Source organism: Dermacentor albipictus, chromosome 6, assembly GCF_038994185.2.
Source record: "Dermacentor albipictus isolate Rhodes 1998 colony chromosome 6, USDA_Dalb.pri_finalv2, whole genome shotgun sequence".
NCBI lineage: Eukaryota > Metazoa > Arthropoda > Arachnida > Ixodida > Ixodidae > Dermacentor > Dermacentor albipictus.
In genome coordinates this window covers 77,260,684-77,276,807 of record NC_091826.1, presented here as the reverse complement: position 1 = coordinate 77,276,807, position 16,124 = coordinate 77,260,684, and the positions used below count along the sequence as shown (strand labels likewise).

The window sequence follows — 16,124 nt, the reverse complement described above, 5'->3', positions numbered from 1 at the left end:
ACTCTTCAACCAAAGCGACTGTCCTGCTTTGGCAATTCCAACACGTAGGCCGTCGTAAGTGCCTCTGCCGAACGTTCTTCCATGGGCAATCATAAACTGTACGCCAACAATCCCGCATCGGAAACGTTCGTCTGCTCGAGTACGTCTGCTACTCACACATGCATCGCCCCACAACTCTACAGGAGTCGGCAGTGCTCATACAAATTCGAAAATGTATGTAGCACACCAGTGGTGGCGTGTGCGCAACCAGGTTAAAGGGACACTAAAGGCAATTCTAAGATAACCTAGGCAGTTAATATAACATTCCGGAAACTTCGCATTGCTTGTTTCGTGCCAAGGAATTCGACTTAGTTTCAGAGGGAATTCGTCTCAAGGGTCCGCATGGCTCTAGCGCACTTCAAATCGCCCGACCCCGAGGGGCCAGTGATGACTTTTCATATGCCACCACAGTCCTTCACCGGCATCGGTGAGTAAAACGGCATCCGACAGATGGTGCTACGGTTCTCTTGCGCAAAGCGCGAAAGCGCCGCCGCCAGAAACCGAGCCATGACCGAGACGAGAGCGCGAAAGAGGAAGGCGCGCGCCGAATCATTAAAACGCTCTTCGGCGCTCGTCGCGATAGGCCTCGTTTTCTGTTACTTGCAGTTTGAGGGAGCTTCGCGAGCCAGCGAAACCAGCGCAGCACTACGCGATAGCGAAAGCACTCAAACGCCAAAGCGGAAGCGGCGCAGAGTCGAGGGTAAAGTCAGAAAGTAATCTCTTCCTGAGAAATAAAGTTTCTATTTATATATTTTTCAAAGTATCGATAGAAACAGAAGACAAGTAGTATCTTCCACCCTGCTATAACGTCACGCAATGATCTTTATGATGAGCAACTGAGTGCCAGTGATATAATTGTAATGTGGAGTCTCTGCGCCATCGGACTAGCACTTGAATGCCCCGGTGGAGTCTCCAATCGTGTCCGACATTTACCTCAATTTTTTTATTACTAAAGCTCTGTTGTCGATAATAATGACGCCTTAGATGCTTACGAGCATTATCTGTCACTTTACCTTCACCTAATATTTTTGCTATTGGCGTCCCTCTAAAGGAACAGCTGACGTGACATTTCTTAGTTTATCATATATATATATATATATATATATATATATATATATATATATATATATATATATATATATAGTGGCAAGCTTCAGAGCACCTTTTTTGATTTACTGTAATAGCTATTCTACGAACAGTTTAGGTGTCGTTTCTCGGGGAGTGCATCTATCAAGCGGTCACGTGGGAGCAGGACATCGCGACATTTTGACACTCGCTCCTGAGGCTGAATCGGATTGTCTATTGCGCTGCTACGTCGGTCTACATCATCACTAGCAGCACAGCAGACAACCGAGTGAGCCTGGGCGGGTACCAAGCGACGCAATGCCCTGGTATCACGTGATTACCCACTGTGCCGTGAAGTTACGACACAAAGAACTCCTGGAGAACGAAATCGAAACTCGTAAAAAATTTTTACATTAATTTATGTAGGGAACTCTGAGGCTCGCCAGTATACTTTTTTTTTTACTCTTTAGAGATCCATGACCTTCACATAACGCAAAAAGAAATATGCACAGTCAGCAATGTTCTGTCAGTACTTGTTTTGAAAGGCCGGTCTCTCTATAGGAGTAGCCCAAATCCATGCCCCAGGCCTGACGCTTTCTGGGCAACAGAAGCCAATCCCGAAGGCCGTGCTTTTGTTATTTGCATGCGCCGGAAGTGATTGAGGAGCCGGACGTACATCTGCACACCATGTTTTGAATGCCACATATTGAAGGCGCGACAACGTTCAAAGTTTGCACTGTCCTAGTGCGACTCCGTGCACAATGAAACGCACATTACCTTCGGTTGTTTTGACATTTGTCTCGGAAGTGATTACGCAGATAATCCCGGACATAAAGTCGGATGCGGGCGAAACTTGCTTGAAGTGATTTAAGCGTATTCATGCCGTCAGCTGTCGTGAAAATTGACGCCAACTGGACCTGTAGACAATTGCGAGGTGGCAGACGACGAAAAGCCCCCTGACGTGCGTTTCGGATACCGCGACTTGAGATGAGAATTCGGAGGGCGGCATGAAGAGTCTATATACGACACGGTGTTGCACTTTCAGCTCTTTGTTTAGACGAAGAAAAACGTTTATTACAAAAAGTATGACGAAGAAACGGTCGGTTTATCCAAACACATGGATGTGCTACATTCTGGGTCTAATTGGGATATAAACATTATTTTTTTTTATGCCCGTAACATAAAAGGCGGAAATAAGCACTAATTAGCAATGCGATTACGTCCCTGAAATGCATTCCGGTCTGAGGACGGTGTGTAAAGCGCGTCTTGGGTGAGAGCGATAATTCGACAACAGTTATAGCTGGGTGAAAAGCGACCACCGGCACAAGAAAGAAAAGAATAGGTCAATGCACGCGCGGCAGTAATATGAAACCCGCCTCACCTCTGTTGGCGCAGGCCATCCAATTCATTTCCCGGGTGTCGGTCACCTCTCGACCGATGAGGTAGGTGAAGACACGAACCTGCGAGAAGCAGGGGATAAATTACATCAAACTGTGGGGTTTTTTAGGTGCAAAATAACAATACGATTATGCGGCACGCCGCGTTGAGGGACTCCGAATTTATCTTGACTTCCTGGTGGGGTTATTAAACGTGCAACTAAATCAAAGCACACAACCATTTATTTGTTTTTCCTTTCGCTCCCCCCCTCCCCTCCACTCCACCTCGAAATGCGACCGGCTCGGCCAGGTTCAAACTCGCGGGCACAGAAACGCAATACAGAGAAGAAAGACACCGTCTTCGTGTCTTGAAAGGCAAGTAGTGACTGGAAAATGACAGACACAATTGGAAGACACACTGCTTCAATCCGCTGTTACTTTGCTTACATGGTTTCCCACTTCGTGTATAGACTTGGTTAGACCGAGCGGCTATGAAACTACGTTCACCTTACACGGTCGCCAACTGGCTTTAGATAATTGGTTTGACATGGCAATAAAGGCACTGCAACCACGTGCAAATTCCTCGTACTTGATCTCGATGACGCCTGGCCTGAGCATGCCCAGGAGCTTAGCTTCAAGTTAAGGTGCATGTCCGTATATGGGGGTGTGGGGGCAAGCGGGTGCGTCGGTGACCGACTCACCGGGATGTTTGGCCAGTTATAGTGCCTGAAGATCTCCTCGTAGGTGTAGGGAGCGCCGTCCGTGACGAGCATGATGGCTTGGTTGCATTGACTGCCAAGCCGGGACTTGTTGTACTGCGCGAAACACGAGGGTGAGAGAGATAGATAGAGAGGAAGGTCAGTGTGCGGTCAGTTACTGAGCGTTTCGTTTCGTGGGATTGCATCCAGTGTATTGTAGAGATACGAAATACCTATTATAAACGTGCACAGTAAACCGGTAATTATCGCCAAAATTAATGGTGAATTGCACTGAGGCCAATACGAGGCCTACGAAATAATACGCAAAAAAAAAAGAGAAGCGGCAGTTTCGCCCGAAAGCCCAAGCTTTGATAGCGATAGCAATGCATTAGACAACTATGCGAAGTAAGGTTCGTAGTTTTGCCAGTAATTAGCATTAGCTTACTGATACAGTTAATGTGCAGGGCGAATAAACACGAACAGATATCACTCAATACCGCGAGCACCTGCTGTCAGAATGCTGGAGTCGTGATGAACGCCGGCCTCGAGGAGCGATCGCTTCGGACTGCCTCTCGCCCAAACGCTTCACGCCACCTACAACGCTAGGCGAAGGCAGCGCATACGAAACCAACAGCAATCTTGGCTCGCCCAAACTTTGCACCCGCTGCAAGTTACCTACAAGGCATGGCGCTTGGCCCACGCGTGCGCTTTGCCGCGCCAACGGCCACGTGTAACCATAACGCACGCAAGCGCCCGTCACACCGCGTTCGAGCACGATAGCGCTAGCCGTGACCTCACATGAGTGCTCGTCGCACTCTCTCGAGCTGAAAATGTAGGCGCTGACACTCGGTGTCACAGAGTTTCTTAACAGAAAACTGACAGTTGCGACCGAACGGAAGCGATAGAACATTCTAAGAAAATTCCGCATTCTTTCACATCAGTGCGAAACGCAACTCCAGTTCTCATCCCTTGATAGAAAAAATTGGTTTGATAGAATAAAAAAAATATTGCAGTTTCTCCTGAAAGGCGAAGCATCGATTGCGATAGCAAATTATTAAACAGCTATACGAAGTAAGTATACTAGTTTTAATGGCCGTATAAACTTCTCAGCATTCGTTCACTATCTAAATTAACGAGCAAGGTGTCACAGGCGCACATGCAAACATGGGCATATCTCACTCGATGAACGCGGACACTAGCTGTCAAAAGAGAAAAAGAGAGATAAACGGGATGGGGAAAAGCAGGCAGGTTAACCCGAGAAGATTACGGTTTGCTGGCGTGATGAAGAGCGACAGCAGTGGCGAGCCAATAGCTCGTCGTGCTGCTTCTAGCTTCAACGCGAACTAAGCGGTGAGAACACAGCGCACACAAAACAATCAGCCCTCGGCCCGCCAGGACACAGTACCCACCGCAGATCGCTTTCAAGCTGCGGCCCTTCCGCGCCCCTGATCGAGCCCCCGTTCTTCTCGGCTCACCTTCACGCGGTTTCACTCGCACCCATAATCGCACTTGGACTTTACACTGAACATCACGGCGACGGCGTAAAGTCACCTGAAGTGTCAATGTGGCAGTAAAAAATGGCTGTGGCTTAGCTAAGGTTAAGCCCAGCATACTAGCCTTTATTTTAACGCGACAGCGTTAAGGAGCTCGTGTCGCAGAAAAGCCGGTGTCGTCGGCGTCGGCTCAGGCGTGCGGCGCTTGCCCAGGCGCACATTTCGTTGTCGCGCCGAACGCTGCGTTGCTCGACGCTCACCGCGTCCGATGCGGGGCGCGTAGTCGCTGCGCCGTAGCAAAGCCACCTAGAAACAGTCTCTGTAGCACGCCGCAACCTTCGCTTCTCATTCCAACGAGCAGCTCTGTCTCCAAGAGGCATCTCACCTCGTGAGTGTCTAGCATGCTAGAGGCAAGCGCAGCTGCTTATATACCGCCGCGACGCCGCGAGCGACGGCGCGAGTTGGAGCCCCGTTTCTCCTCTGTCGTGACGGCACGGTGTCACGTGGTATTGAAAGCGACACCGCCGCGCCTGAGGAGCTGGGTTGAGCTCTAGTAATATGCTTCGCATAAAAACAAAGAAAGGGTCAATCAAGTGTCCACGCTAAACAAAGTACACGTACGCACATGGTTGTTGAAATTATTCGATGATTTAATGTTGGTTATATGCCCCTGGTTTGTCTGTTGTTCATGCTTATTTTTTCACTTAATTGTATGTTAATCGTCTTGCATTTCACGCGCAATTACGTCGACCGCCATCGGGTCTTCCTTAGCCATCCTGAAACGTTAGGGGCGCTCGCTGTATTCTTCAGAAGACTCGCCGGCCACGCGTGTGTGTTGGGCGACTCTGTTTCGCTCCAGGGCCTCCAAACGATGCCCGAGGACCTGCCGCTCTTGGCAGGCAGAATACGAGTCACGCATTTGGGAAAGATGCGCATCAGGAGTTTCGGCCCTTTTCTTGGCGTAAATGGCGCGTGCTTCAACATGTAACGGGGGCCTTTTGCCTGCAATGAATACATTCGCTATGCTTTCTTCCCAGCATTTTCTTCCCTGCGTTTTTCGCTGCATTCTTCCATGCATTTTCTTCCCTGCATTTTTTCTACCAAAACTCTGAACGTCTATTGCTTATCTCGACTGCAGACTGCTTAATACTTCCACCTGCTTTAAGTTCCCGCGCTCCTGGAAGGTAGACGTTTCGTACGGGTCTCGTTCGGTAGATGCCTTCGCATTCTTTTAGGATGTGCTGAGCTGTCTCCTGATTTTCAGTGTAGCACACGGATGGCCCGTGCTCTTCCGAATATTTGCTCCGAGATGTTTTTGTCCTTAGGCAACTAGCTAGGCGCTCAGATAGCAAGGCATTGTCTTTTGTGTTATCGTACAGATTTTTCTTCCTGCGAAATTGGACGTCCACGCCCTTTAATGCAGATGGAGGCAGTTGTGTTAGGTGGCACTTCGTCGCAGAACGGCTCAGGCTAACAGCAACACATTCTCTCACATCCCACACTGTTTACGGCTAGAGGCACATAAATATAGCCGATGATGATGGTGATGATGACCTTCGCTTTTTATTATATCCTTAGCTATTGCTGCGTGCTCTTGGCATTGTGATGAATCATATAATACAATCTTCATGTTCATACGACATCTACAAGTCAGCTAACCAACCGCCTCTTTCCAAAAGTGGTTACAACATACCCAGATCCAACATACCGCAAATTCGCCTGATGTCAGCTAAGACCTTGTCTTAGAAAAGAAATTAGCATTTGACAAGGTCAAACTTGAAATGGTCATCATGCATTACAACGCACGATGGCCATTAGCGATTGTACCCTTTCTATCGCGCAGGCAAATAGGGATTCCCCTAACCGAGGAAATTAAAGAGTAAGCAAAATACGCAAGCATACAAGCGCCCGTGTTTGTCGTTTCTTTCTCGTCTACGTCCTTTGTTCGCGCAATTTTTCGTAAGATGGTACAACAGCACGGCAGCTTTCCCTCTAGGCGTTAAGAAACTCCGTCGGTGCATTGCCTCCGAGTTCTGGCGGCTCTGCAGGATTTGCTTGACCTCGAATGCCGGTGGAGTGTGCTTTTCATTCTTCCACTTGCAGGTAGCGCCAGCGCTCATAGTGTACGACGACGGGAAAACCACATCTGGCAAACGTATCACATTTCGGAAATGAGTCTTAGAGGGGCTCCACAGCCGTGAATGAAAGCATATAGCAGTCGACTCTATCGGCCATGGGGGCAGCTGCTCACGTACCCGTGGCATCTCTCGTACCCGTTCACCGTTGCCCTGCTTTGTCGTCTCTTCACGTCTCACTGTCGGTTTGCAAACGGGCTAAAGATTGAACTTTGTTAGGTGATTTAGGTCGTCCTAATGTTTCGTAACACATCAATAATTTATAAAGCTAATGAACGACCAGAGCATATAAATAAATGGTGCTAGGTAGGGCATGTGGTCTGTAGAACCGATATACGCCGGTCTGTTAGTTTAACAGGATGGGAGCAAACAAGAGAAATGCATTCGAACGCTGAATTTAGTAAAATGGAGCGATCAGATTAGATTAGCGTGCTGGCATCCGATGAATTATGTCGAACCAGGAAAAGCTGTTAATACAGATTTCTGGCAGAGTTGTTTATCCAGCAGTTGGCTCGACAGGGATCACAAGTATGATTAAGCTACAGAACACAACTCGGAGGGCAGATATGTATTAGTGCCAGAGTTTTGTCTATAAACCCTTTTCATGGTCTTGTGCCAACATTGTCAAGTCCTACTGAACTATGTGGCACGCTCAGGCGACTGCTCCTCTCACGTGCCATCACCGAGAAAGAGTGGGCAAAAAAAACAAAAACAAAAAGTATGACTCAAGGCTTCTACTCACGTGTTGAAGCATCTCGAAAGCCTGCTTTAAGGCTGCGGTGAAGTTGGCGATGTTCACCGTTTCCAGTTTGCTGAGATTTTCCTTGAATTCCTGAAAAAAGTAAGCAGTCGGCGAAGCTCACGGAACTGATGATGGTGATAACAAATATCGCAGTCCCATGACAGCAGTGCAACAAAAGCCAAATAGCTCTAAATCTAAAATTATTCTGCATTTCTCCCTGTGCTAAAGTTGAACAGGTGTACGGTAGCATTCAAGCTGCGGGAGTTCTAAGTTATTATTAAAGTTATATATATATATATATATATATATATATATATATATATATATATATCAGAGGTAGGCGTCGCAAACCGATAGTCTTAGTGCCATGAATTAGCACATAATCTCAGAGCACAGGTCGAATGCTAGGTGTATTGTTGTGTATGCCACGCGTTTAAAATGTGATGACCTCCACTATCGCTTCTGATTTTCAATGTTCTTTTCCTTTTTGGCGCACGTTCCCTGTCGGCGTACGCGTAACGCCCTGATGCAGGTTCCAAGCTGAGAGCGGGCAACGTGGGCCGGTTTAGTGTAACGATCCCAAAGCATTTTTTCTTCCTTTTCGCGCTTCGTCAGTGGTCAGAGAGGTCCTCCTGTTTAGATAACTTGCACGTGGCATTACGGATGCAGTTTCTCACCCTGCTGGCCTTCCAGCGTGTTGGCTAGGGTGACACCAGCGCATCTTATTCACGATCTGCGCTAAACTGCGTCAAAGTAGCAGAGTGACGCGGTCTAAACGCTGCTGGCGTTTGCGCCAGAACCACGGCAGAACCACCGCGCGGCACGCCAGAAGACGGACCTTCTCAGAGTGCTGGTTCTTCAATATGGCGACTAGGGTGACGTGAGTGCAAGCCGTCTATACGGTATCACAGGTATCGGCCCATCGTGAACGGTGGACGATTAAAAAAAAACGCACAGAATCGAGTGAACGAAATCATTGCATTATGTCGGCCCTTGTAACTCTGGTAGTCACGTCCCGACGACGACGACGAATTTGGGCCGTCGCCGAGAGGCCCGGCCGCGGTCGATGTGTGAACAGAAAAAGAAGGCAGACGGCCGGTGCCCGCTCACTACGTACCCTGACGTTTCTGGCGTTGGCCTGCACCAAGTTGTAATGGAAGCAGCTCACAACGGGTTCGATCACGTTGGAGAACTGCGGTCCCGCCGGGGAGGCACATGGATAAAAGACAGAGAGAGAGAAAGGACAGTCGGTACAAAACGATCGTTAGCAGTTGCCAAAGGCAGGAGGTCGGGTGTATCCGTAAGGTGGGAGTGGGGGAGGGGAGGGAGGTTGGGGCAGTGAGAGGGAGGTAATGTGTCCGAGCATTCCTACGATTAGCCGTAGTCACGTCAGCGAGCGATTTCACGGGCCCCGCGGGAATCGGGCACTTCGTGGACTCGGCGAGGTCCTTGCGGGTCGGTGCGCTTGGCGGGAGCGCGACGAAGACGGCGATGCGACAGAAATACTCGAGGCTCTTAGGAAAGAACTGCTTTTGCAAGGAGTTGCGATAGCAAACTCGAGTTTTGCACGCAGGGTGCCAGTGGCGTGAGAACTCTTTGTCATTTCTCATCAGACCGAAAATGAAAATTGCAACCCGATGAAAAAGGTTAATGCGTTACGGAAAGCGCGCCAAAAACAGTCGCTTTTGTTGCTAAAACAGAGATAATGCCGCCATGCAGTGGAGCTCGCCGAAAGTGACACATGACCTAGAACGCGGGGCTTCTCGGCATGACCTCCGAAATTATGCGGCACTCGCGACTATGCGCGGCGTGCTCATAATTTTCGGAGGCGACGTGCTGCTACTTATATATTGTACGTCTTGTGCGCTTACCACGAGGTGCACGCTTCGTCGGCTTAGTTGCATGCAGTTTTTAAAACCTTCCAATAAGAAAAGTAGACGTTTACAAGACATGCATCATTGCCAAGATTGCTTAATTGCACAATCTATTCATTTATGACCAATTCATGAATATGAGTCAGGCGCGGCGCGCTACCCCGACGCCTTCTAGCACTCACCTAGTGAACGATGGCTATGGCCTGCGAGATTTAGTTTTCCTTGCGTGTTCTTCCCCCTTGATTTTCCACTCTTTTACTGGCACACACATATGACACACGAGGGGCTTCAGACAATGTGGCATTGACCGGTGGAAGCCCGAAGTACAACCTGCCACGGAAGTAAAATTGCAAGCGGCACAAGGACTTCTCACTCCGGCGCATTCGAGCGCATAACTAGGTCTGAAGTTAGGAATAAGAGAAAACGGGAATTGGCGCACCAAGCGCATGCGTTTGTGGTGAGCTAGGACACGCGGCGGGCGAACGGTGGCTTGTTACTGCTCTTCATCTGTGTCCTGCCAACACTCTCCGTCTGACTGCCACCGTGTTGTAAAAAAATTGACGAGTGGGCTAGTTCCGAGATTGCTAGCGCGAAAGAATTACATACACATAACGAGAGTTGACCATGCCTATTTCGTCAGACGTTTACGGATGCTTTCTTCGTTCATGAGGACGGTGCAGCGTACATGCAGTCTGTTATTTGTGTTTACCACGTGGAAGAGACAACGGCCAGCGGATCTCGGAGAGTGGCCTCACTCTTAAGGCAGAGAAAAGCTGGGGAGCATTACGCTGAGAGAATGTGGCGACGCTGCTTTCATATTTGGTGAGAAAAGAATCAAAGACAAAAAAATAGAAGAGGGACTTTAATGCGGAAACTTTATCTGAAAGGCCAAGGTAAACACACGTGATCATGATGATTATTGGTGGAGTTCATTGGCGCGTAGGCTACCACGACCACAAAGCGCCAGCACAATAGTGAATGGTCGGCTCAAGGTAAGGATAATAAATGAACAGGTGATCCATGTATTAGAGCGGCATCAAAAGGATTGTGCTACGCTGGTTAGGAAATACTGCAGTACAGTTATTTTACTAAAGATTGCTAGAGACAAAACCTATGTCTGACGGTCAAACTTACTACAGTGGTGGCGACAAAGGAGCCCGTCTAGACCCTTGTTTTGGCAAGGGTAGCGAGGCCCAGTGCCTAGTGAAATGTCTCGAGCTACGTCAGTCCCTGTCTAATCCATGAGGCATGACTACGTTTTTTTTTCGCACGTTCAAAGTTCGTTTGAAACCCAACAGCCTTCGCAAGGTCATCCTTGTTTAAAAGGGACCGAGGGTTTACGAGAGGAACATGGATGCATGAAAGTGGTGTGCGTGACTTGTATGAGGAACCAAAGTGTTAGATCCTTTCTTGTTAAGAATAATGTGCCTAGCCCCATTTCTAATAATTGCGCTCGCCAAAGACTGCTTTTCAAAGCAGCGAACATCGAAGCAAAAGAAACAGCATTGTCAGAGCTGCCGTCTGCTAGTACTGACAATGAGGTGGTTGTCTGACTGACAGTCAAGTGGCTCCTCGTCAATACGGACACTAGCCGTCTGCAACACGGGTGCGGCGACGCGGCGTACCCTGAGAATGCTGACGTAGTCGTTCTCGGTGAGCGTGTCGAGGATGTTGACGATGACGTTGCGCGCGATCTCCTTGCGCAGCCCCATCATGGACCCGCTGCCATCGAGCAGGATGACCACGTCCTTGGCCGAGGCCGCGGCCTGCACGTACCTGCGAGGACAGCGCCCATCGTCACGAGATCGTCAGACGGTTCTCGCGTCGTTGCTCCGGTTCACATCGATGCGCTTGTCGTCGAGGTTAGGGGGAGCGGGCACATCATCATCATCATCATCAGCCTGGTTACGCCCACTGCAGGGCAAAGGCCTCTCCCATACTTTTCCAACTACCCCGGTCCTGTACTAATTGTGGCCATGTTGTTCCTGCAAGCTTCTTAATCTCATCCGCCCACCTAACTTTCTGCCGCCCTCTGCTACGCTTCCCTTCCTTTGGAATCCATTCCGTAACTCTTAATGACCATCGGTTGTCTTCACTCCTCATTACGTGTCGTGCCCATGCCCATTTCTTTTTCTTGATTTCAACTAAGATATCATTAACTCGCGTTTGTTCCCTCACCCAATCAGCTCTTTTCTTATCCCTTGCGGGCACATACGGAGTCTTTAACAGCAGAAGCTTCATGTGGGCGAGTTGGTTTTGCATACTTGGAGAAAAGAGCGCTACGAAGACGCGGCCTAAAAGAGGAACATGCACGGCGGACAAGGCGCCTTGTCCGTCGTACATGTTCCTCTTTTACTCCGCATCTTCGTAGCGGTCTTTTCTTCAAGAGTCTTTAATGCTACGTTCTGACAAAACTGAATCCGAGTTCTTGTGTGAGGCAGATCTTCACGACTTTCCAATTGCTCTCTGCGCCCTCCCTCTGTTTATTTACGGACTCGAATAACAAGGTCTCCGGGTCCAGTCGGGCAGGCTCGCAATCGTTATGTATGCGAAACGCGGCGCAAGAAACTGGACTGTTGCCTGCGCGTTACCGCGAAGCCGAATGACGCAATACTTCTGCGATGGAAGGGGAACAAGAACAGTTGCTCGCGCGCTCTTAGGCGTAACATAAAGTTGGAAGCATCATGCGTCTAATGTACTTGTACCATTTGAATGTAACGAAAGCTTCGCCTAATGAGACCCTAACGAGAAAGAGTGAGTCAGTGTAAGTTCCAACTCTTCTTAAATTTTAATTTCATGTAGAAATCCCGGCGTCAGTACGTCAGTGTGGCGTCACGAATTAAAGTATTTCATGCTAGGCAGCCGATATGTGCGGCAGTTTCCTTTCCTGTCCCTTCCCTCTCAGTTGCTCCGCTAGTTCTCTCCGTTAGCTCCACTCTTATTTTTGCTCCTCCTCATCCGCGACTGCAAGCGGCAATGAGGTCAGAACTCGGGACAGCTCACCATGGCCTTGTGCGGCACTCGTACATGTCGGGTTCGTCGTCAGGCCACTTCCGGGCTGAAAAAATTCGAAACAGGAGAAGGTAACGTTTATACCCACTCCCTCCCATTTCCTCCCAATAACAGGTATCAGGAGAAAGACATTCGTTTTTACCGGATGTAGCCTACATTGCGAATGATATATCATCAGTGCATACAGCTGCTTATCAACAAAGGACACAGTTGCCGAAGGCAATATTAGACGCGAACGGCGGTAATGGTCCCGCGGTAATGCCGCAGGAAGCATCGCGTTCTCACGCTGATAAAACGTCAGAGGGTCGGCCGCGGTCGCTAAGTAATGCAGAATCAACGAAAGAAGCACAATCAATCAATCAATCAATCAATCAATCAATCAACCAATCAATCAATCAATCAATCAATCAATCAATCAATCAATCAATCAATCAATAAATCTCATACGAAGAACCCGCATGGGTTTCCTGGGAACATGCATGGAAACCCGTATGGCTTATTTCCCTTTATCAATCAATCAATCATCGTTGCAATGCGCGGGTTCTCCCATAAACGAGGGTTTTCCTTTTTTGTGCTATCACTTTGTGCAACATTTATGAGCCATTTCTTGGTGTCATCGAAGGGCAGCCGTGCTATAGAGAACGCTATTAGACGCGCAGGCAAGCGAAATGCCGTGAACTCACCAGGGAAGAGCCTGATGAACCCAGTGCTGCTGCAGAAGAACTGCCAGGCTATGAACGGGTCGACGACGCGGTTGTTCTTGAAGCGGGAGTTCATCCCCTCCGACCACTTGACGGCGTTGAGCACCGACGCCGCTGCACGAGTGACAGAGGCGTCCGTAAAACACTTCGTTTATCCCCAGGTAAACATGCGCACCGTGTCGGCACATGATAAAAGGCTTTGCCCCCCATGTGCACCTAATTATAAAAGGGCGTCAGGTACGCAGACAGAGAACAGCAACAACAGGACGGTGTGCTGACTCCCAACAACAGTTTATTAAAAGAACGCAGAATAAATACCTTTCGAAAACTCCACCAGGCGGACACCTAAGATAAACGGCATATAAGAACGAAAAGAAGAAAAAACAAAGAGAAAAAGAAGTTCCTGGCGCTGTTTCATAATTATGTACCGCCACCAACTCACCCAGCTGTCCCTAGCTTTCCATATACACTTATCATTTATAGCCTGTACACTGCGCCACACTCTTACACGGAGTGCTGGAGCACTGTGCAGCAAAGCAGATAAAAATTCATACCAAAAATAGATGCTAGGTTCAGGACATCGCCCTCACATCTATGCGGTGTCCTGGAGGTCAATGTTAGTCAAAAAGGACGTGTCCATGTGGCTGCCAATTCTCACAAGCCTAATCATTCCAGCCGAGTCACAGTGCAAGTCTATCGTTTTCTTTTTTCACCTTGCAGCGCACAATTGAAGCGCTCTAGGCAAGATTGTCGCGGACCGTATACGTTCTTTATAGACATCCCTAATGATATAGTTCATCGATACTGTAAGGTTCACAGTCGATGTACCACAGTCTACGAGCTGTATATCTACGTACATAACCCTACATAACGTACATAAGGATGCGGTTCAAAAATTCTGCTAAGGAGAATTTCCCTCGATGGCTTTCGTATCCATTCCTGACGAGTGCAGGGCAAAGATAGCAGCGAGCTCATCAGATTCAGGTTGATCAGTCTGAGTAGCGAAGTCATTCTTTTTTTCTTTTTTTCTTTCCTTCGCAGAGCGCCTAGTTTGCACAGCTTTGACATTGTGTACATAAATGTACAAAACATGCAAGTACATATATACAGATAAACTCGACTCACTAAAGAGAGAGCAGACAAAACACAGATTGGTAATGTATTCATGTGGTCGCCAGCAGTTGGCGCGATATGCATACGCCATAGCATTTTCTTTCTACCAAGTTTATCGGGAAGTCCACTAGGTTGTTGCATACCTTTAGTTCATGCAAGAATTTATTTCTCCCTCGCTTTGTTTTGTTTTTGAGGATAAGCGAAAAGCCATAGCACTCACTGTGTTATGATGTAACCTTTTCTTGTTTATAATCATAATAATGATAATGATAATAATAATTGTTGATATTATTGTCGCTCGTGTCATCTTTATATTATTGATCAAGTTGAAGGAAGCCAGCGTTGCCATAATAGGTAAAGAAAGAGACCGATACCTGTTTTTGTTTTTACAAACAAAGAAAAAAACAACGAACTGCGATTGCACGGAGCTTACACTTCGTAAACTCGACAAAGCTCACTGAACAATCAAGTTGTCTTATTTCAGTAGGCAGTCGCTCGATTTTCGTGATTCTGGAGGCGCGAAAAAAATCTGCCGAGAACAAAGTTTCCACGAACCGAACTCATCGGCGCCCGATGGGGAGGGCGGTGGGGAGTGGGTGTGGGCCATACTCACACTTGTAGTATATGTTGGTCGCCACGTGAATGGCGCTGTAGGTGAAGTTGACGTCGGCGTCATCAAAGCGCCGGTCCTGGTGCATCTCCATGGGCATCCAGTCGTCCGGGTCCTCGTCTTCGGACAGCTTGGGCATCTTGTTGGGACGGTACAGCTTCTTGGCGTTGAAGTAGCGAAACTGCGGCGTAGTAACGCGAAGGAAGGGGGGGGGGGAGGGAGACACTGTGCGAGAAAGTTTGGAAGCGAAACACTGTCGGATGGCGTGATCACAGCAGCGAGCCTGTTCGTCCGCGCTCAATTAAATGGCTGCCCCGACCAGGCTGTGCATCACGTGGGTGCGTCACCGTGCCCTCCCCCTTTCCCTCTCCTTCACTCCTGTTCCTGATTACCTTCAATTACCCCCGCACCAAGTCGACAAGTGACGCTTATGCTAGGACCCCGGCAAGACACCAGCACTACCTGGTGGGCTACATACTCAAATGCCTGAAGAAACGTTCACCAGTGTAAGCCCTAGACGAACGCTTCCTTAGCAGTGACTCCTTTATAATCGTTAAACTTTTTAATTTATTCATTTAGGTCGCAGTAGAGCTGCGAGGTGCTCCACAGTATGGTAGAACATCGACAAGGCTACTACTCGCAGCGGGCGATGTGTTACTGAAAAATACAAAACTCTCCACAAAGAAACCGTTCCTAAAAAAACAACGGTTTTAAGAGCGTCAGTGACAGCGCTCTTCACTACGCCCATTCCCAATGACCACTGTTAGACTGCGTTTTTGTTTTTTTGACAAGGATAACATACGACAACATTAAGACCAGAAACGTTTGGTTTTCGATTTTCTTAGCGTTGAAATGCGTGCGACCGTGTGATCCTGCTTTGCAATAAAAAGAAACTATGTTGAATGCAATAAAACAGTTCGTGCTGGTCATTATGTTACTTTCCACGACTAGACTGTTTATCTATGTACTGGTACCTAATAAGGCGCGCGAAAAATGGCTTGGTCAGGGACACAATCACCGAAGAGCACCGCAAGCGTAGGGCATGCAGATAGGTGGTCAACGCGCGTAAAAAAAATTACTGAAGCTCTCGTGGGCCAGCTAATAGGTCACCTCGTGCACTTGACGGAATGTCAGTCTTGCGGGTGTACACTTACGTCGATGTCTGTGCTGTACTTGTGGTCTTTGGCATTTTTCTCGGCTTCTTGTATCAAAACCTGCGTGAGAGCAGGCACGAATCAGTTCACGGTGAATTGGCAAAAAGGAAAA

General features: G+C 48.3%; 1 protein-coding gene across 1 annotated transcript in view; it reads right to left on the bottom strand.

The window, feature by feature from the left end:
* Positions 1–16,124, bottom strand: part of LOC135897132 (voltage-dependent calcium channel subunit alpha-2/delta-3-like) — a 197,675-nt gene that overhangs the window by 64,641 nt on the left and 116,910 nt on the right. Inside the window, exons 4-12 of the mRNA XM_070540876.1 lie at positions 16,013–16,072; positions 14,862–15,039; positions 13,118–13,249; positions 12,426–12,480; positions 11,048–11,198; positions 8,666–8,740; positions 7,549–7,638; positions 3,182–3,295; positions 2,486–2,564 (exon numbers count right to left, since the gene is read on the bottom strand). Of these exons, the coding sequence (XP_070396977.1) occupies positions 2,486–2,564; positions 3,182–3,295; positions 7,549–7,638; positions 8,666–8,740; positions 11,048–11,198; positions 12,426–12,480; positions 13,118–13,249; positions 14,862–15,039; positions 16,013–16,072 (934 nt within the window). The remainder of the gene's footprint in view (positions 1–2,485; positions 2,565–3,181; positions 3,296–7,548; positions 7,639–8,665; positions 8,741–11,047; positions 11,199–12,425; positions 12,481–13,117; positions 13,250–14,861; positions 15,040–16,012; positions 16,073–16,124) is intronic.